The sequence below is a fragment of the Seriola dumerili genome, unplaced genomic scaffold (assembly GCF_002260705.1).
Source record: "Seriola dumerili isolate Sdu_G_001 unplaced genomic scaffold, Sdu_1.0 BDQW01000258.1, whole genome shotgun sequence".
Classification (NCBI taxonomy): domain Eukaryota; kingdom Metazoa; phylum Chordata; class Actinopteri; order Carangiformes; family Carangidae; genus Seriola; species Seriola dumerili.
In genome coordinates this window covers 79,552-102,051 of record NW_019174513.1, presented here as the reverse complement: position 1 = coordinate 102,051, position 22,500 = coordinate 79,552, and the positions used below count along the sequence as shown (strand labels likewise).

The following is a 22,500-nucleotide window of genomic DNA, read 5'->3' as shown; positions in this document are numbered from 1 at the left end:
AGTCAAACGTGCAAGATGGGAGATGATGGAAGATAGGGAGGGAGGAGAGAACAGGTAGGAGGAGGGAGTTAAGAAGGAAGAGTAGCCAGGTAAGCAAGTTAAGATGAACACAAAGAAGGTGATGATGGTGAGAGTCGGATGCCACATGATAAGAGATATAAACCAACTGATTTGGATGCTGAGGCGCGGAGGGAATGAAACAAATAAAGAGGGGTACAGGACTCAAAAAGCGAGAGGAGGGGAGTCAAAGGAGCGTGGGAGGCAGGGAGGGATGGATGGGGGAAGAGTAAACAAAGTAAACAGGAGTGCAGAATAGAGGGAGGAGGCGGTTGCCGTGGTGACTAAGAGAAACCAGAAAGCTCCATGAGGAAATGACCTGTTTCTCCTTCATTTTGTCTATTTTCATCACTGACACACACAGAGGAGAATACACATGCGCAGCTGGCACACACACGCACATGCACACTCGTGCATTAATGCACACAATGCATGTACTGTAGCCACACACAAATGTACATATGCATACACGCAGGCAAACTCTTCCACAGTAATGTCTTCCTCTCTCATGCTATCTTTATACGCTCCCTCTCTCTGTACAGTCCTCTCCTTTTTGCCTCTCTACCTCTCCTCTGCAGTGAATGAGCTGACCTGACAGTGCTCCTCCTCTGCACTGAGTGCTGTGAGTCTGTCTCTGAATTATTTAAAAGCTGGGACCCCCACGAGTGCTTGTCTTCCCCTAACACCCCCTCACGCTCCCTCTCTCTCTCTTCTTTCCTCTGTCCCTTCCTCTCTCACTGTCATTCTGTCTTCTTGTGGCTGCAATTACTTCCTGTGTCAAATCTGGGCAACACTTTGATTAACAACATACAAATCTGATCTATGAACCACAGGCTGGTTAATAGTATAAGATAAGACAAAGTCTAGCGGAATGTAACAAAGAACATTTCGGCATTTTTGAGGCACTCGCAATTTGACTATTTCAATTTTATGTTACTTTTTACTTTTCTCAGATATTAGACTTGCTGCTCCACTACATTCATTTGATAACTGGAGTTACTTTGCAGATTAAGACTTTGCATACAACTTGCATACAACATCATCTTCTAAAATATGATGTTCTGTAGTAGATGAAACAATCGGAAAACATGAAAAGTAGATCAAAATCACTCCGCCTTGACTAGCTGCTACAATAAAATTACGCTCACATTAATGCATCAGTTATAATAATAATCAATTAATATCATATTTAACAATACAACACTGACATGAGGCTGTCATCTTGCTGCATAATCAGTAAATATATTTGGCTGATAAAATTCCACTTATGTAGCCTTTTGAAGGCAGCGTTTTAATTTGTGTTTTTACATGTTGGGATTGTGTCTATTCTTTATGTAAGTAAAGGACATGAATATTTCCTCCACCACCGACACCTTATAAGCTCATATCCAGAATGCAGGTGATAGAAAGAAAACCATCTACGTCCCAAATGTCGACTTTTTGTGAGCTATTAAAACAGCTTTGTTTTTAGCTATGTAACGGTGCAGTTTTCAGATACTCCGGTGGGTTTTTAAATGGTTTGTTCAGCTTAAGAAGTAAGCAAGTCATTTTCTCAGTCCATGAAGGAAAACTTAACTCTTTTGGTTTATCCAAAAAATTCTAAATCAATAAATTCTGAGATACGTGGTTTTCATGGGCCAGTGATAGGCCAGTGTGGGCTGCATGCATACTGACTGCAACATTCCCCAAAAAACAGACAGAATCAAGAATCGTGTCCAACACCCTAGGCATGTTGTTTGTTTTGACCTACTTTGTGATTTAATTAAGAGAACACAGAGGACAAACCCTAACAGATCACACGGATGGAAGGAGGGGTGATACTTAGCGGTGTCTGTTGTTGTGTAACATTGCCATTTCTGACACTCCTGATAGGAGGAAGGCCAAGATTAGAGACGGCTCCTCGACCGCAAAGTCTGGATACAAACACATGAAAAAGTGAGCATCTGCTTTGCTGAAGTGTCTTTGAGCAAGACACGTATTTTCGCTGGAGTCGACCTTGCACTTTGACCCTCTGGGGTGTCCTACGACTGATAAAATGCCACAAGAAACAGATTTGTGAACTGACAGTAGGAGGAATTAAATGCGTTCGCTTTGGCGTTACATGTTGCTGCTCTCCATTCACAAACCAAGCAGGTTATTCTGTCGGGGAGCACATTGCTACTATGGCCACAGTTATTCATAGCTCTTTTTATATTGCAGTCTGTCTCTCCTCCCTCTTCTCATTCCCCGTAGAGATGGCCCTACCTCACTCTAACTAATCACCATGGCAACCTGGTAATCCCTGAACAGAAAAATTCTGACTCCCTTTCTCTCTCTCTCTCTCGCTCTATCTCTCTCTCACACACACACACACACACACAGGACTGCATGCACACACACATAAATGCACACATGGATGCACACATGGGCACAATCACGCTTGCACACACACACACACACACACACACACACACACACACACGTGCACGCACACAGACATTTCTCTGAGAGATACTCATGCAAACCAATACACTGGTGTTTACTGGTAAGACATATCTTACCCCAAACACACGCTTCCATGCATCATTGTGAGGATAAAGCCTCTCTGTATTTTGTGAGACGCTTCATGTGTGTGTCAGCGAGGATTTAGATACTTTTGGGTTGGGTGAAGAAATGCTATTTGTGTGTGCACTATTTATGTATGCATTTTGCATTTGTGCTTATGTGTGCTCAGGTTTGTCTGGATGTGTTGACTGCAAACGTGTGAGTGCGTGTGTGTGTGTGTAACTGTAATTGATTTCACACTCAGGTCAATGATTTTTACAGCTACAAGAAAAAAACACACAGATTCACTCTGGTTTGCTCCTCATCTCTGTTTCAGTGGCTTTTTGCTTGAACCCTGCTTTGCTTTGCGGCAGGCACGTCTATTAATAACACAGTTTGTCTTCAGTTAATATGAATTTAGTTTTATTTACTGAATAAATGTTTTACAACAATAATATACAGCCCACATCATTGGGTGGTTGATGTAAAAAATCTGACAATATCAAGCAATCACTTCATACACACATCATTTATGCATACAGTAGGTACATTTTTGGTTTCATTCAAAATAAGATATCTTTTTTATAAAATTCCATATTTAGATTACAGTGAAGGCACGTAAATGGGCCAGATATTCATGTATTCATTTGCACACTGACACACACTTAAACAATTTAGCTGGATGGATACTGTAATGTTATAAGACCCCTCCCTCTACACTACTTCTAATCATCTAATCAATAAAGCTCTTTCTCTTGATGGACACAGTAGCTGGAAAATCAGCCTGATTTTCAGGATAGATCAATGCGCTGATTGACGTGTCAGATGGATGAACGAATATACTCCAATCAGGTGTATTGATCCAACCAACCAAGACCTAACTGGATGGAAGGGTGCTAATTGATGATGTCAGCACCTCTGTGTAAGGGGAGGAGATTATAAGCCTCTCCACTTGCTTCAAATATCATATTGGCTATAGTAAATGCAGGGTTTTGTGCGCATCTTTGCAGGTATTACACAGATCAATGAGGTTTACATGGGGGAGAGTGGGTCTGTAGAGTCAATGGACAAAACTATGGTGCAGAGATGGTTTTCCAGTAACTATAAATACAATCAACGTGGCTTGTGTGTGTGGTTTTTTAAATCTTGGCTTGGAAACAGTCAACACTACAACAATGTGATCAGTGGTAACTGTAGTGTCTGATTTTGACCACTAGGTAGCGCTTGGTAGCGCTACAAACACATGAACTTATTACAGTAAGGTGGTACACAGGGCAATCCAAAGCAGCATATCTCTATATGTGTATCTTTGTATACACATGTATTAACACGTTTATGTGTGTGTCTGTGTGCACTTGTTCATAAATGTGACATACTTGTCTCTGCTTGTGTCTGCGCATGTGTGCTTGTGTCCTAGGGTGTTTGTTTGTCCTTTACGCATGTTCAGTGTGGCCGGGGCACAGGATGCTGCAGGGTCATGTGTTCGGCTCCAGTGAAAGGCAGTCTGTGTGTGCAGTAGTGGTGGACCAGCTCAGGGATACTGGAGAAGACACAGCTACTCTGATCCAGTGTGTAGCCCAAGCCCTTACTGCTCTTAGTCTGGGCCACAATGATGTGCACACAACTCTGACTGGTCCTAATGGAACAAGACAGAGAGAAAGACGAGACAGAAAGAAATAAAAATTGTCAGCAAAGACAGACTTGCATAGGATGCTGCAGAATGGAAAAATAATATACATGTTGGTACTAAAAAATGAGCTCTCTTATCTATCTCTCCCTAAATGAGGCTATGCATTTACCGGGTTCAGTGGATGTGTAAATGGGGTTAATGATGTGGACTCTCAAATGAATGAGCAGTGTACAACAAATGTGCTCTCAGGCGCACGTCCACACACACACACACACACACACACACACACACACACACACACAAATGGCGCACAGGATTTCAGCCTTTATCCTGAGAACCTGTTAGTGTCTCCTCTACAAATGACACACATTCTCATGCATTAGCTGCTGTTGCTGCTACAACGCCAGCTGCTGTATCTCCTTAGCAATGCCTTAAAAATAGCCAAAATCGGGGTAAATCAGTGTGGAATAATATAAATAAAAAATAATGGCATTCATATTTATTTTCTAAAATACACTGTATGACAAATGTCCTGCCCAGGCCCATTTTCAAACAAGGCTGATTTAATGTATAAGTAAACACGCAGAGAGACGTGTGACATTCTGAAATGAAAAAGGAAAAATCACGAAACATGTTGATTTTCAAAAGTGCTCAACAAACACGCATGAAAATTAAACACACGTACACACATCCCCACACTCACTTCAGAGCAATGGAGTACTTGCTGGTTCCTGATTCGCTGTCTCTCACCAGGAAGCTGGCTTCCCTGCAGCGCTGCAGCTGAGCCTCAGCCTGCTGCCGACTCACACTGCCATGGTACCAGCTTGGAGAGGCGAGGGAGGGGTGGGGGAGATGCAAAGAGAGACAGCAGATCATTGACATATAGCACAGTGACATATGGAGATAAGTCAGATGTCAAGTTAATGATAGGTGATGATGGCGAGAGAGAGAGGGAAAAAGAGAAAGAGACTGACGGGAGGAAGGAAACAGGCAGACAAAGATTTACAGTCGTCGTAAATCAGACAGACAGACAGATATATGTTGTGGACTGAATGAGTTAACAATGTCAAAGGTGAACTTGAGAAGACAAAGAGATAAATAAAGTGGTCATACAAAGTGTACGTGGCTGTGCAGAGTGTCAGGGGAGGCCTATTAGGACACAAGGTGGTGCTGACAGTGGCTACAGGCGAGAGCCAGTTATAAACAAGCTGTATGTAGCCTTGATGCTCGGAGGCAAAACACACTGGCATTCAGCTTCAACATGAGGGGAACAAATGCGAACATGCTCTGAGCATGTACCCCACATGTTCCATCTGAAGAGAAAGGCCACAGGATGAGGAGTCTCTCCTGTCTATTCAATCAAGCCTAACCTTAAGGGTGCACCTCCCTTCAGCATGTCTTCTTATGTTCAGCACCTTAGGGGTTGCTGCTGGCTTGTGCTTGCAGTAATAAATACCCAATTTCACTTAAAAATTTCTTAAGTGCCAAGTGTAAAATATATATGAGATTTTGGCCAAGAGAACTGGCAGCCTCTGCGCTGTGTGATGAGATATTGAGGTAATTCTGCTGGATTGCTTTACAACTTTTACACAGGGAAGCTGATTTGTAGCCAAAACTGAGGAGGGTGCTGTTCTCCCTGTCTTACAAACACAGAAGAAAAAAAAAATACTTCATAACAAATGCAAGCAGGGCAACACAGAGAGCAGACAGCATGAGAAGAAGTGCAATGAACGCTGCAGACTTTATGAGAAATGTGCTGTTAATGTTGATAAGCACAAATAATACGCAGACATGAGATAAAGGCGACCAAATGTCTCAACCCCCATCTCATTTGTTTAATTCCCTCAATCCACTAATCCTGTTCAAGGTTATGGTGGGCGCTAAAGCTCATCCCAGCATGCAACAGATCAAAAGTCTATTGACAGACTAATAGGTAAACTGAAGAAAAAAAACCCACTTTAAAGTCTTTGTTATGTTTATTTTGGAGTTTCCAAATCACCTCACCTGAATGTCTTTGGACTGTGGGAGTAAGAGCACTGGATCCTGTTACCTGTCCAAACCCACCTCGGGTTTGAAGCTAGGACTCGTGTCATGTCACGCCTTATTTGTTTAAATCTACAAAATTACTTATTGTTTATGTCAAGATTAATGCAAATTTGTCAATAATATGTTAATATTTGAAACGGTTACTCTAACTTTATTCATTCTGTATTTCCTCCTTTTATCATCATATTATTAATTATTTGTCATGTTGCACATTTTGCCTGATGCAGACCACATAGGGTCAAAATGTTGCCTGTTTCACTCTGGTAACATTTTGGAACCACCGAGATCCACGAGATCCAGTATGCAGATGCCTTCTTATTTTTGCCTTACTGTAATTTTAAAACATCATATGCCACTTTTCACCCCTCCTGCCATATGTCTTCTCCCTCCTTACCTCTGCTTCTCCAGCGGCAGACTTGGGTCCACTTTGGCTGCATCCCCATCCAGCGGGGCACCAGGGGAGGTAGGGGATGGAGGGGAAAGTTTGCTAGGGCTGGAGGAGGGTGATAGGGGTGAGAGTTTGAGGGTGGGGAAAGAAGGAGATGGAGGTGTGAGAGGGGAAAGTTTGAGAATAGGAGAGGAGGGAAAGGAGGGTGAAGAGGAGGAGGTCGGAGAAGAGGAGACACGTGTTTTATGGTTCCAGCTCTTCTGTCTCAGGGTGTGTTGCTGCTGCTGCTGCTGCTGCTGCTGCTGCTGTTGCTGCTGCTGTTGCTGCTGCTGCTGCTGCTGCTGGCGGCTGGAGGTTGAACCGTTCTCTTTAGCGGGAGAACAATCCAGTGCCTCAAACTGAGCTGGAGGAAGCAGGAGAGACAATATCAACCTTTCATAATAAAATACTATCAAAGATACCAGATCTACCAAAGTAAACACATGTCTGGAAATTGATTCAGCAGGATTGTTTAGTTTCCTCTCTAAAGCAAACACAAAATTGTTGTGGCATTACTGTACAAATAAAATTCATGGCATCCTTCCTCCACGCCCTACACCCCCACCCTTCCCATCATCCCTCTCTCCCTTTCTCTACCTGACAGCGCTCTCACAATGTCCTCTTTTCTCCACTCCCAGGGCAACTCGTACTCTCCGGCAGGACGAACGTCAGACTCTGGCCGTGTGACAGGGATCCACACCCCCTCACTGTCACCCTCCGGTCCTCCCTCATATGGTGTGTCGTAGATATTAGGAGGCGCGGGCTTGCCCTCTTCTCCCTTCCCCTCTCTGTGGCCTCGGTCCAGAAGAACACACACTTTCAGGAGGTCTTTGGAGCCCCGTCTACGAACCTCTACAGCAGAATGGTCATGTGATTTGTTAGTAATGTTGGATTTCCACCTACTGTATGCAACAATAGACAAAGCTTTGTGTCTCCCAAAGGACTCGCAACACTATCACTTTCTCTTGTTAAGATTTATTCTTTGTCTTTTTTTTTTCGGAAAGGTATTGTGATTTGAGCGCAAAGTGGCTCTTTTTACTGCTTTTATTTTTCAATAACCGTGTGTGTGTGTGTGTGTGTGTGTGTGTGTGTGTGTGTGTGTGTTTGTGTGTGTGCGCGTGTGTGTGTGTTTGTGTCTCCCCTTCTGTTTGACTTACCAGAAAATCAACCTCCCTCAGACAAATTAAAATACATATGATAGCAAAACAACTGCCTTATTGTATAATGTATTAGTGAGCTCCACAGTAGTGAGGCCTTTGATGACTTGCTTTGTTTTTCATTTACATGTAAAATGTTGATGTTACTCTAAAAAATTTAACAAACTTCATTAATATTCATCTAAATTTGCCTGTGATCGGGCGTGCACTTCTTGCAAGCTTCTCAGTATTAATTTGCATAATGTGTCTGTCACATATCCAAAGGGATGTGTGATATTCAATGTGTACTAATCATCACTGCTGGAAACAGAAAAAGGAGAATCTTAACTGAGGCTCATGCAAAATTAAGTAAAGTTAAAGTACACTTTTTAATATTGCACATTTTATTGACTTTATGGTTTGGACTGGTAAGTTTGTCCATCAGTTCAAACTAAGCGGCATGCTTATTTGAGATTTCTATGTTTTTTAAATGAATACACCATGGTACCCTAAACATCTTTTAAATTCTAACACATGTATATTCTTTCGGACATTGTGTTTGTTTTGCATTTTTAGGAATTTTTTTTGTTGTGTTTCTTTGCTGTCCAACAGGTAGCCTTTATATCTGCACTATTGTGTGACCAAACAATGAAGTTACAGGAAGAAAAGGTCAACACAGCTGCTGATTGGCTGGCTGACCAGGCCACTTCCTGACTGCTGGGAAGTGATTGGGCGAGGGGCAGTGCGGGGGGGGGGGGGGGGGGGGCTGGTAGGTTCTGGGAAGGGTTGAGGGGGTCTTTCAATTCTTTTTCACACGTAAGAGACCATAAAGTATTATGCGTATGTGTGTGTGTATGTGTGTGAGGAGGGGGGGGCATTGGGGCCAACTTCCTATCAAGAGAATGGGGCAAAGGAAACAGAGGCAGGAGACAGGAAGTTGGAAGAGGAAGCTGCACCCATTGTCCCTGCACAACACTGTTCCTATAGCAACCGCCAGCAGGGAGGGAAGTCAGCAGAGAGACTGGGGGTCTAACTTGGCTCAAAGTTACTTTTAAACAGCCCTTTAACAGGAATGTGAGATGGTGTGAGTGCAGGGAAACTGAGCTAAGATGTAAGGTAAAGTGTAAGCAGCAAGTGCCCCTGGCTTGCATGTAATTAACTTAACTTATCAAAGGTGATATGTAAAGTGTATTAAGGGGTAATAATAAATTAAGTTACGTTGTCAGCAGACAAACTCCATTAGAATTTACCCTTGTTTAGCACGATCATTAAACATGCAGTTTTGAGTATACTTCGTCTTCGATCGCACTTGTAACTGTAATTGCTGAAACAGGCGATAAAACTTGACCTCACCTGTGATGATGACCTGGGCATCATAGGGCTCCATGTACCCATCATTCACTCCTGCTCTCTCAGCCTCTCTCTGCTCCTTGGTTTTCTCTGCATCAAAAGGATCTGCGTAGTCCTCCAGGATGATCAGCTGTGAGAAGGAAAACACCAGTCAGAGAGCACAATGCTGGACTACTACCTATTCACACATTACATTTACCTGGAGACAACCGAGCGGGCAGGGGGAGAGGGATCTGATGCACTACAGTGTGTGTGTGTGTGCGCGTGTGTGCGCGTGCGTGTGAGTGCGTGTGAGTGCGTGTGTGTGTGTGTGTGTGTGTGTGTGTGTGTGTGTGTGTGTGTGTGTGTGTGTGGTGTCCATGACTGAGTGACAAGTAATGGAGGGACAAGCGGAAATACTTGTGCAAAGAGGTCAGCGCATTGTGTTTGCTTGTTTGATCTGACACAATGTAGTGAAACTGCATTGTATTCTTTTGAGAGTGATGGAAACTGAATACAGGGTTATGAACTGAGAGGTGGGGAGAGAAAACACAAAGGAACGCAGTGACCTCAAGCCCATAATGAAATTTTTTTTTTTCTTTTTGCACTGTACAGTATATTGACTTTTTAATCTGCATGCTGCTAGAGTTTCCTCTTGGTTTGATTCTAAATAAACAGCAGATGGAATATGAAGATCAATAAGTGATATATGGTGGTCCAATCTCTTTACTCACCGCTGTCTTTATGTCAGACCTTCCCTTCTCGTTCTCAGGCAGCTTATGTTCAATTATCCCGTTGAGTTTGGGGATCTTGTCTTGTTTGTCCACCTTGATCATCCTGCTGATGTACGCTTGCGCCAGACTAGAGGTCCTGACCTGGCGGTTCTCATCTGATGTCCCAGTCTCGATCTTGGAGTTCTTGCGACCTTTTCCATTCGTGAGCGTATCCCAGACTGTCCCACCGTTGTTACGACCCAGTTCTATCGCAGAATTTTTCCTATTTCTCCCTGCTAATAAACCCCCAACTCCTCCATCCTTACGTTGATTTCCTTTCAAACTATCTCGCGAAGGTTTGGGTCGAGTTTGTGTACCAGACTCAGAGGCCGAGCGGACCCTTTCATTTCCGTTCTTTAGGTTGATAGGGAAATCTCTGAACCATTTTGCCATGGCTTTCGAGGTATTAACGCTTCTCACAGATTTAATATTAAACAAATCTGTGGTCTTTCACACGTTCTTGCATAAGCTGCCCCACTAGAGCTAACTTTGAACTGTGCGCAACGGCTCCAGCTTTACGCACAAATATTTTACGCACACCTCGGTTAAAGTAACTTTGGTATAAAACTGCGAGAATATCTAAGTAATCAAACTCAGCTGAGACCACTTTATGGTGCTGCACTGATTCCTAGCGTCTGGAACTCCTTGACTATCAGACAACTTCTGGTGCGTCTTGGAGATCATTGGCCAGCGTTGCTTCGTTGCTGTCACCCTGCACCTGCAGTAACAACTATCCCTGCAGTTTGAAAAGTAGCTTCTCTAGAGCGTAAACTCGAAAGAACTCGAAGTTTTTCTTTGAACCCAGTAAAGATCCCATTCCCGGAGCGTGAGATGGTGCGTCCTGTCTGTCGACCAGGCGAAGTGATGAGATGGAGAGGAAAGTTGGTGTGAGCAGACAGTGGGATGTCGCTGGGGTTTGGGGAGGGGCTGTGTGGACGGGGCGGGGTAGAAGCTTTACTGTAATAATTTCAATGGATAGCCTACTCTACAACTGAATCCTCTCCAAACTTGATCAGCAGCTGGCCTAAGGCCAACAGACGCCTGGCAGTAAACAACATGTAGGATTCAAAATCTGACAGTTATGACAAGTTATTACACAGTTTGAAAAATCGACCTTTGGGGTTTTTACCACTACAGTTGAGATCATATCTGTGGTCCACTCACCTCTCCATGGTAACAACGACATTTGCAGTACATGATCACTAAGGGCTAAAGAGTTATCCTTTTCTAATTTGTTTATGCACTTAATTTTATGACTTGTAATGTCAGGATAGGCAACGACAGACAACACTAAATATGCCACAAAAGCAGAATTAAATGGGGTTGATAATAAAATCATGAATAGAGACGACCACGCTTACCTGAATAAGTTAGTTGTTTGCACTACATGTTCTTGGAGGTCGTGCGTCTGTAGCAGAAGATTTGAGCTTTTTGCCAAGGTCCCTGATGCTGCTGATCCACCAGCTAGTAGATAGGTGCGCCATCTACTGGTAAATTTGAGAAACAAATACATAGGGGCATTAGTGTGTATTCATCTTGGCCCATCACTGGTCCTGAAAACGTTTTGTTTATCTGTGTCATGCCGGTAGTTTTTGTTCAACTGGAGTGAAAACACGGGCTTCTCTTTTTTTTCCCAATAATCCCAAAGGCCTTAAATTGGTTCAGCACAATGACTAACTGACGTAGAGATCGCACCAATAGCAAAAGTAGTCGATATCTATAGTTCCGCCCATGTCAGCGCTCTGGTCCAATCAGAGAGCTCTCTCCGGCGAGGCTGGGCGGGACGTTTACATCGTCGACAAAAGGTAACAGGTTGCAGTCGCCGCATAATGAACTTGTTGCTGTGCTAATTTGCGGATGAATTGTTTTTCTCTCCCGCTTTTCTGCGTGGATTTTTATGGATGTCTGTGAAAACATTTGAATTATCATCGAAACAGGGGAGGCGAAGTGTCAAAGAGGAGCGGAGGGATAACTTGAGAGAAAGAGGTAACTTTACGGTTGGTTTTGGACTTCACTCAGCCAGACAGCCAAACCAGACAGACACGACCTGTCAGACAGTCAGTTATTCGCTTTGTAAAGGCTTTTCTGGGGCTCGGTGGCGCTTATACATTTATTTAAGTTGGTTGTGTAGTCATTTTTACTACTATTGTGACACTGTGAGGTTTCTCTGGTTGCCAGTTTAGCTTGGTTGCTAACGTTAGTTTGATGGGTCGAGAGAAAGACAGGGACCAGTGCTCCCGGCGTTACTTCAGGATACTTGGATTTGCCTGTTATGCGATGTGAAATATGTGCTAGAGGTGTCTGCAAATGTTTCTGTTAAAGTTATCAGTCAGTTCAGGTTGGCTACATATTTCTCCTAGCATAATACACACTTAAATGCCAAATGAATTCATACTGAAAAGCAGTTTCTCTCCAAGACAGGTATGAATTCTGTGCATTTGTTGTGTCTCTACCCTGTGCTACCAGGGGGATTTGTCACTGGAAAAACTGTGCACTGATAAACAATTATAACATCTCTGACACAGTGACTCCAAATGTAACCACATTTCAGATCCTTGGCCTTGAATCTAGGCATCTCAATAATAAAACAGCTTGGCATGCATTCACTAGAAAGATATTTTGAAGAGCTGTTCTGTAAGTATAAAGATGTTTTTCAAGATTAGCTTGAGTCATATGAAACGGATGACACAGGTAAGAATTAATGCAGGTTATAGTTTGGAAGTGGATAATGGAGGGTTTGTGGATTCTGTCATGAATTTCAATAATTATAGTGTTGAACCTGCATCACCACCGACATGGTTTCGTTTTCAGACAGAGTAAACATGGAAGAAAATGCAGTCTGGTGGTAGTTATTCTCAATGATAAAGGTTAGTCCAATCTTACAGGTGCAAACACTCAAGTGTGCAGATAAAAAACCCATAATTCAATTCCTCTCTCCTTCTCCCCCTCTCTCTTTCTCTCTCTCTCTCACACACACACACACACACACACACACACACAGCCTGTGTAAGTGAGAAGGACAGAGAGAAACAAGTGTCTGGAATGTGAGTGAAGGGAGGGGCGTATTTATGTGCTCCTAATATGGTGTCATTTGTGTACTATTTGGTAACACTGAAGTCTCTCTTTTGTTATGCCAATGAACTTCTTTGGATTTGAAAAGAGGGAATAAATGGCTGTTTGTTTGAGTGTGAAAGAGGAGCAGTGGCAAGTTTGGAAAGCGAGATTGACCGCTGTAGAGAGGATGAGGGCCTGGGTTTATGTCAAGAATGTAATGGAGAGGGAGAATACCCTGAGGACTGAGTGAGTGGCTGCCTGTCCTTTAAAGACAGAGAGGTAGTGAGCTACTGTTTTGTCCATCTTACATCCTCACATGTCTATCTTCTGTGCCTGTAAAACTTAATGATTCACCTGGCGGAAAAGGGGCAAACTGCTGTTTAACGAGTTAAAGGCCACATTGGCTTTATGGGATGCTGTAAACTATGGCTGAAATAGTTAGTCGATTTATCAATATGTCAGGCATCTAGTGTTGCAACTAAAGATTACATTCATGATCAATTAATCTACCAATTGTTGTCTTTTTTTCAATTAATCAGTTTCTCCATAAAATGCCTGAAAACAGTGAAAACCTGTTATAATTTCTCAGAGACTAAGGTGTAACACCTTCATCTGTCTTGTTTTGTCTGACCAACAGTCCAAAACCCAAAGATATTCAGTTCATTTATGATGAAAGAAAAGCATCAAATCCTCAGATTTGAGAAGCTACGAACATCAAATCTTTGGCATTTTCGCTTAGAAAATGTCTAACACAATTTATTGATTATCAAAATTCTCAAATGTGAGGATTTGCTGTTTTTGTCTCTTTAAATTGAATATGACCAATGGAACTTCATTATTGACCTTGAAAACAGCGGGTTGACATAAAAACTGTACTAGCTTTTTCCAGCACTTTCAACTTCACCTCACTTAGTCATCCTCAGCTGATGCAAGATGTTAGCATGGGAAACTAGTGAAAACTTTTCTGACATTTTAAAGATTAAAACATAATAAACAGATTAATGACAGAATAAAATAATTGGACAATGGCAATATCCACATTGTTAATAGATTGTAAAAACACAGTAAATATTGAATATACTTTTTTAGGATGGATACATTTGTTATATTATATAGCAGCACACAGAACATTTCCAGGCCTAGTTTAGTTGTCATCCAGTGTGTTTTACTCTTTTAGAATAAGGAATGACTCAGAAAACCTTCAGCCTTTGTTGCTATCTCTGCCTGTATCAGTTTTGGGCCAAGCCAGAGTTGATCGGATCATATGAACCACAATGACTCTGTGAGTCAGCAGAGGCACTTTCATGACTCCACACATTGCTGTTGTTTCATTTCTCTCCACACCCGCTAATCTCCTAATTATATTTTCCATTCCATCTTGGATCTTAACAGGGAAGTAGCTCCAATTCAATTTACTGTGCAAGAATTCAATTTGAGGCCAAAGGCGGAGGCCCATCAGCGTAACTGCAGGGTAACATGACTGGCAAGGGAATCCAAAAACACCAGATATACTCCTAACTGGGAAAACGAGAGCCTGCTAAAAGAATACCAGAGCTGCAACCTATCAACTAAGTTTTTTTGTTTTCATTATTGATTAATCTTTGCATTATTCACTCAATTATTTGGTCTATAAAATGTTAAGACATAGCAAAAAGTAAAGCCTACAATGACGTCTTCATATCACTTTTTGGTTTGACCAACAGTCCATAACCCAAAGACAATCAGTTTACTATGAATGAGAATGTTCAGTATTTGGGCTTGAAAAAAGATTAAAATAATGAATCTGTCTTTAAAATAGATGCTGATTAATCTTCTGTTGAATGACAAATTGAGTAATCGACTATTTTTCAACTCTTAAGGATAGGAATCATACAGTGTTTGTTTTAAATGAGGAAACTGTCACATTTTAAAAAGTGACTGACCTGTTTGATATCCTGCTTTCACTATGGACAAGGAGGTTCATTTTAGAGAGGTATGGAAAGAAATTAGGTTTCTGGAGGAACCTAAAAGGGGGCTTTATGTAGACAACAAACAATGTCAGTGTCTAAACAAACTTGTTATAATCAAAGACAATGTAAGGCAGTGAATGAAAGAGGATGGGAATAGTTTTGGCATTCTCAGAATTGCTGCCCTCGTTTTCCGCCCCACATCAGCTGGACAATAGGATGGGTCCCCCACTCCCCCTTGCGGAGCTGGCAATGCGCTCTTCCTCTGTGACATGAAAAATATTAAACTGATTAAGGAATGCAGATGATCAGATGTTAAGAGAGAGACTTTTTTCTGCTTTACAGTTGCCTTTCTGTAAGTTAATCCGACCCACTCATAGCTCAGACTCTACAGATCAACCTAGATCAGATGAGCATTTCACATTAAATCATTGTTTTCTAGGTCCCTCGTATGGCCTGTCTGTCCCACAATCATCAGTGCATGACATGTTTGCTTGACCTTGATGTAAAGGCACTGGGCTGCAGACTTCACGCATGACTTCACAAACGTTTTGTGACATGGTGCTTCCTCTGTGGTTCCCAAAGGGTGGAAAAAAAACTGACTTAACTGTGCACGTCTGATGTGCAGGTCTGTCTGCGGATGATGCTAACGCACCACAAGCACACAGATTCCTTCAAAGGTCATTCATGACGTCTCAAATGACGTTGCTCCATTCACTACCTGACCAGACATTTACCTTCACCTATTCCTGCTCTAAAGTTGTTTTACATGTTAGTGTTCACTTTCACAGTGAGGAAGGCGTACAGTGCCATACTTTTTGGCTTACTTTGCTCACCGTGTCTTATTTTGCTCTTTCTCAGAGTGGCTGACAGTGCCATACAGCTTCCAAAATCTGTATGGAAATGTAAACGTGTTCAATAATGTATGGAGTTATCTATTTGAAGGTTACTTCTGTAGTCAGCCCTTCCTGTGTATGAGGGGGAGGGTTGTTCACAGGAACAGCTCGACTTTGGATTTTATCACACAAGGCACTGATAAGAGAAGAAAAGCTGCCTTTTTTTCTCTCTCTCCCTCCCTCTTACCTCACCCTCCCTTTCTGTCTCCCAACCCACTTTCTGTCTCTCACCTAGGGAAGCTGTTGAGAGGAAGTGAAAGGTGCAGAGCGGAGAGGTCAGGAGGAATGTTGTAATAGGTTTAAAATGGGCTTAATTAAACATACTGTTGTAATGACATAAGGGGTTGGGCATGATCAGTCAGTCGTTGTAATACCAGGAAAGTTCAGTACTTTATGGTACTGCTAGTGTTAAATCAGGTTGGCAGTGACTTATGGCTAAAATTTGATGTAGGTGTGATCAGTTGCAGTGGAAGAGGAATAGTTTTGGAATTACTCATCCAGTGTTATCAAAGTATAGAAAACGGGAGGATTAGGGAGTGAAGAAAAACGAATAAGTAGAGAAATTACAGAGTGAAAGAATGAAAAGGTCTTGACTAGTTCCTGTGGCACCTATTTGTATTCAAGCCGCCAAAGTTTTGTTGGGGGAATTAGTTCTGGTATCTGGCTGGGAAGCTTCCAAAAGTTGGGAAAGGCTTAGTCGGTCCCTACAAGGGGAGAGTGATATCTGGGTGTGTGCTCTCAGGTTAATGACTAATGGAGTGCACTGAGTACAAAGTCCACACAAGCAGCTGAGAGCCAGAAACTAGGTGTCACTGCTTATAAATCTGTTTTGCTGTATTGTTCAAAGCAAGGCTGTGTCTTTGTCTAGCAAGATTGTGACGTTTCAGAGTTGCTTGCAAATGAGTGTCTAGGTAATTCTCTATTTGATTTTCTCATTTGAGGGATTATTTGAGGGAAGAGGTTTTTCTTTTTAACCTGGCTATTGATTGTTTTTTTCTCTCTCCTCGTCTGCATACCTGAATCTGGGTTTTTGAGGTTGATACTGATATTGACTGCCAAATGAATAAAATATAATGCAACAAGACAAAGCACATAAAGTTTACATTTAGGACTAAAGGACTAAAAAATGTAGCCTGGTAGTCTCGTGCAGCATGTGCTCTCCCCCTGTCCTTGCTTCCTTTATTTACTTTTTACCCTGATCTCTTCTCTATTACCAGCATGAGCACGCCATCCTCAGGTCAGAAGACCCCAGTGGACTACGGTGTCCAGATCCGCTTCATCAATGACCTCTGCGACACTGGTGGTGGGCAGCCGGGGTCCCAGCCCAAGCCCAAGCCCAAGACCCAGACCAGCTCCAAGTACGGTGTGGCGGTCAGGGTGCAGGGTATCGCTGGCCAGCCGTATGTGGTCCTGAAGGATGGAGAGAAAGGAGACTCGTATGGAGTCCAGATCAAGACCCAGTACCCGTCTGGCTACAGTAGCCTTCCCCGGGGGAGAGAGAAGGCAGAGCCAGGAACACAGGGGGTAGATGTAGCAGGAGGAAGCAGAGGAGGGCAGGGAGGGGCACTTCGCCGGGCCCAGTCCCATGGGTCACTACTGGACAGGGATGCAGACAATGAGGATTTTCAGCTGTCTCGGCCACCGGGGGATGGGAAGTCTGGTAGTTATGGGAACCTGGATGGAGGATTAGGAGTCAGAGGGGAGAGAGAGCAGCCTCGGCGTGGCAGTGGTAGAGAGGGGGACATGGAAAGGAATATGTGGGATGGTTCATATCAGGCAGGGCTCAACGGGTCACTTGGGTCAGTGCGGGGCACTCAGCCCTACCCTGACCGTCCTCAACAAACAAATGAGTTTCACTCTAATCAGAGACAGAGGGCTGTCAACAGACTAGTAAACAGGTTTGATGGTGGTAACACTGGGGGCCAGCAGAGAGGCCTCCCTCCTCCACAGCAAGATCCCAGAGTTACATCTCCTATCCTCACCTCCAACCCCTACACCTCACCTCCGTCCTCAACTCACAGCAGCTTGGGACGCAGCCAAGACGCTCTCAACACATTTTCAGGACACTCCACTAATCAGTGGTCTTCACCAGGGAGACATGCTCCAGTGGCGACACCGCAGGCCAGTCTGACTGAGGCACAAGTAAGAATGAAATCTTCTCTGTTTGGGAATTAAAGCTGATTTTCAGAGGGCTGCAAACACCCCACAGCATGCAAAATTGCAAGAGTAGTTTTCTGATCTATGTCTTAAGGTGACCCCTGACCTTTTGCTGGACCAGGGTCAGAGTGCAGAGATGTGCATTGAGGAGGAGCAGGCCATGCAGACTATTTACAACATCCTGAGACAAGGGTACGGACCTCCACGTCATCTTTATCCTTCTGTTACTTTAAAATAGGTGTTACAAAGAAAAGCTAATGAATTACTACAGTAATGTTAAACAGTTATCTTTTGCCTTTTTGACCTGCCTCTAGAACTAACGAGAGTGATGTTGTCACTATGCACAAAGTCAAGCTCATCTGCCAGAAGATTCAGAATATAAAGGTTTGTCCCTTTTTGAACACATCTGGTTCTGTGGAGGGCTTGTTGCCCCTTGCACTGGTTCATATGTCAGATAAAGAAATAGTATGGCCAAACTGCTTACATACAGTTTATATGTCCCCTTACAACTTTTTTCAGTCCAAAGAAGGGCCGAGGGAAGAGTGGATGAGAGAAAAGAGGGAGCTTGAGAGAAAGATGGCTGAACTACAAACTGCCTTGCAAGAGGAAAGAAGGGTAAGCAAAGCAGGAATGAAACCGTTCTACTTCTTAAATTTTTATTAGCAGTGCTGAAATGTTTCCTTCTCTATTCTTTTCTCTAGTGGATAAGGCAGTTTTATAGATCAAGCGCACTTTGTTTTGCTTTAAATGCAGTGAATATTCGATGTGTGCCCAGAACGTAGAATAGCACTTTTTCCTCCTTTCTTCTTCCAATTGAAGCTTCAAAACCCACGTTAGTTATTAGAGTTATGTCATTTTTACGAAGCCCAGTTTAAGGTAGGGGTGGCAAAGACATGTAGAGGATGGCTGCTTAAGTTTTGGGTTGTTACTGTAGTGTTTTGGTGCCTTGAAAGACCCACCATGCCTCTGTAAATTCAAGCTGGTTGATTGGAGGATGTTAACATTCAGAGAGGAACTTGCCACTTTAACTCAGGTCTGATTACATGGAAAGGCACACATAAATACTCATCCAAGTCTCCTCAAAATGAGAGCACTGACTATCAAGTGAAGGAAATAGTCCCTCAGAGTGTCCTCTGAGTTTTTATGTCATTTTTACTAATCTAACCAGGAGGGCTGGGGGTTCCTTGGAGTGTGCTTGAGATTAATCCTCTGATTAATCCTTAAAGCTCTCTGGCCCGGTCAGAGGTGCACACACACAATAATCTAACTTCAATAATGACTCATCATATGTAGTCTTAAGGAACTTGGGCAGGTCTTAATCTCTAATAGCTCCTAAGAGCTTAATCCCTCATGCATATTGATCGGTGGGCAAATGCAAGGCCGCTTTAGCATTTCGTCAAAGCTCATTGTTTATGCCAGCAGAGCTACCTGATGTCTTATGTTTCACCGCTCTCATTTATTCATCATGTCTGCTCATATGTAGAGCTCTGTTAGCAATTCTGATCCTGCCCTGAAAGCTGAGCTGGAGTCCTGTCTGGATGAAAATCTGCAACTCCGGGAGATGCTGGACCGGAAGAAGATAGAATTAAATGAAACACAATCAGAGTGAGAGCACATACACACACGCACTCAGACACACACACACGCACTCAGACACACACACACACACACACACACACACACACACACACACACACACACAGGAAAGCGGGAAGGGGCATGGCACCATTGTTTATTTGAGTATCTGTGGTCAGGAGTAGGAGGGGGAATGACAGCCCCACTTTGTTTTCAAGCACACACTGTCATGAACAAGCAGTTACTGTATCTTATTCACAAAGCCAAACAAGTATGTCATAGTCATTTGAATCCAAAGAATCATTGAGTAATGTGTATGCCCTCTTTTCCTCGCAGGCTGACTCAGCTGCGTATGGATAGGGAGAACGCTGAGGCACGGGTCAGAGAGATGGAGGACCAGCTGGCTGAGCTTCAGGATGAACTGAGAAGAGAAAACGGCAACAAGACGGTAACACGGAAACGTGATCTCACAAAACGCCCACACAGATATACAGGGAGAAACAGTCTCAACTCAATACTGGGTTTAAAAAAAAAAAAAAGGACATGAGACTAAACTGCTTCTCAAGACTACATATTAATCGTGTGGCAACATATTTACAGGTTGAATAGTTGAAAAGGCTTTTGCAGTCAAAAGCAAGATTAACTTTCATTAAATTTCAGTATGCCGAGAGCCCAGAGGTATCAAGTTAATACTGTGCATTTCCTGTGTCTGCAGGACCTGATGTCTTGTCAGGCACAGCTGATGGAGGTCGGCCAGCTGAAACACAAGCTGGAGGAGACGTTGAGACAGAGAGAGAGGGAGCTGACGGCTCTGAAAGGAGCGCTGAAGGAAGAGGTGGCCACACATGACAAAGAGATAGAGGCGCTCAGAGAGCAGTACAGTGCTGACATGGAGAAGCTCCGCAGCAGCATGGAGCAGGTATCTCAGGTGTGTACTGTCACACTCGCATCACTTACGTTTGAAAAATGACGAAAATGCTTTCAAGTTGGAGACAAGTTGGTCAAAAAACTGGTCCCTCAACAACAGACTCTCTGTACATTCAACAGAAAAAACGATTATACGTGCTTTTAGGTTTCGGCCCCTCCGGTGACAACATTTGTAATTTGGCTTTCAGTAGATTTTCTTATTGATAGTGATTTACAAGAGTCAGCTTGTAGAGCATCTGTGTCTCTGTCAAGGCTACTCCAACAGGATACACATGTGCTGTTGAGATCAAGTCTTCTGCACACATACTATTTCACAGTTACATTATATTGCTCCTCTTGGCTGTTGGTATTCCTTCACAAGGATGTAATCGTGCTCAGGATCAGGGTATTGCCGGTGATCGGTAAGCTGTGTGTGATGCACAAGTCCAGCTCTTTCAAAACACAGTAACAAAATGAAAACAGGAGGGCATCATAGCACGCAGACAGATTAATCTGTTTAGGTTTGAAAAAAATTATTTTCCCATTATAATTTAATTTCATGCTGCACTGTGCTTTGGAATCTGCACTCACTTTATTGTTGTAATATTGAGAAGAAATCCACTGCAGTTTCCATTCCAGTTATATTTATAAGACCCCCATTTACAGTTACTTGTTATTTACATAGAGATATAAACAGATTTCATGATTCCATGTGAACAACCTCTCTGAGTACACAGGAGTCTCTGCATTTTAAACTTGACCTCTTCAATCAAGATAATGCAAATGACTTCTCCATGGAGTGGTCTATCTACACTGTTGAGTATACTACTTACATGGCGGGAATACAAAACATTATGCTCTCCATCCTTCTGTCTCCTGTTTTAGTCTCACGCAGGGATCGAATCAGAGCGGCTACGTGTCAATGCATCAGTTCGCTCTCTGCAGCAGCAGTTGGAGGAGTGTAGAGACGAGAGCAGCCACTGGATGGAGCAGTTTCATGCCACCAGAGATGAACTTCGAACAACTAAACAAGAGTGGGTCTATAGACATTTAAACACAACATAATGATCAGAAATTGAATTCATAGTTACTTACCTGGCTTTCGGGTTTCCAGTATTTATGTGGACATGGATCTTCTCACCCTCTCTACATCATTTCATTTTGCACCTGCTGTACTACTAATGTGTGTCCATCTCTTCTCTTTCGTTCTACCTGGTCAATGTTTCTCCCTCTCTCTGTTAGAGAGCCACCCAGCAGCCCTGAAACACCGTGAGAGTCACTAATTGAACAGCATTTGTGTTTAGATATGCAGAGCTGTAGATGTGGCTAGCTGTGCTAACACTTGTCACTGTAGTGTCAAGGCCATCCACACTTACAGCCCTAATTCAGGACTCTCCACAGTGTTTATTTGATCCAAATTCAAATATAGACAATGAACTCCCTAATACATTATACAGTCCCAAATGGGAATATGGACCATATTTGTCCATATTGACGATTCAGTTACTGTGAACACTGTGTACAAGCAGGAACAACAAAGATACAGGGAGAGGTGTTGATGGTCTTGTATTTTTTGTCTGTGTTTAGCAAAACATATTGTAGACTTGTTGTATGTGAAAGTGTCTGATTGTTATGTGGTAACAGGGAATGCTGATTTATTTCCTGTTGCCTAAAGATTAAATAATGACATACTTTGCTCATTGACTACATCAAAATAAATTACACTCACTTGTCATGATTGACCTATACAACCCAACAGCTACTGATCAGCTAATTAAGCAGTAATACTTGATTGGTACAGTGGGTTTACATCAATTGTATGTTCACATTTTTCAGACTCCTGCAAGCTCGTCTGGAAAAAGAGGAGTTTGAGGAGGAACTGAAGGAGCTCCAGGAAAAAGTGAGCACCATGAAACAACAGATACCAGACCCTGGCCACACGCACACTCTCAACCAGGTGCAGTAAACACACACACACACACACACACACACACACACACACACACACACACACACACACACACACACACACACACACACACACA

General features: G+C 42.9%; 2 protein-coding genes across 2 annotated transcripts in view; one reads left to right on the top strand and one right to left on the bottom strand.

The window, feature by feature from the left end:
* Positions 1–2,992: 2,992 nt before the first annotated feature.
* On the bottom strand, positions 2,993–10,772 carry LOC111230184 (SH2 domain-containing adapter protein E-like). Its single transcript, XM_022756807.1, has 6 exons — positions 9,883–10,772; positions 9,173–9,299; positions 7,281–7,535; positions 6,651–7,047; positions 4,914–5,033; positions 2,993–4,216 (listed from the first exon to the last, which is right to left on the bottom strand). Exons 1-6 carry the CDS (start codon positions 10,312–10,314, stop codon positions 4,024–4,026), a joined length of 1,524 nt encoding a protein of 507 aa, XP_022612528.1. The 5' UTR covers positions 10,315–10,772; the 3' UTR covers positions 2,993–4,023.
* Positions 10,773–11,857: 1,085 nt separating this feature from the next.
* Positions 11,858–22,500, top strand: part of LOC111230130 (cingulin-like) — a 16,533-nt gene continuing 5,890 nt past the window's right edge. The window contains exons 1-10 of the mRNA XM_022756729.1: positions 11,858–11,907; positions 17,035–17,959; positions 18,096–18,166; positions 18,289–18,358; positions 18,494–18,589; positions 19,458–19,579; positions 19,886–19,997; positions 20,265–20,477; positions 21,341–21,489; positions 22,292–22,412. Of these exons, the coding sequence (XP_022612450.1) occupies positions 17,036–17,959; positions 18,096–18,166; positions 18,289–18,358; positions 18,494–18,589; positions 19,458–19,579; positions 19,886–19,997; positions 20,265–20,477; positions 21,341–21,489; positions 22,292–22,412 (1,878 nt within the window). The 5' untranslated portion in view covers positions 11,858–11,907; position 17,035. The remainder of the gene's footprint in view (positions 11,908–17,034; positions 17,960–18,095; positions 18,167–18,288; positions 18,359–18,493; positions 18,590–19,457; positions 19,580–19,885; positions 19,998–20,264; positions 20,478–21,340; positions 21,490–22,291; positions 22,413–22,500) is intronic.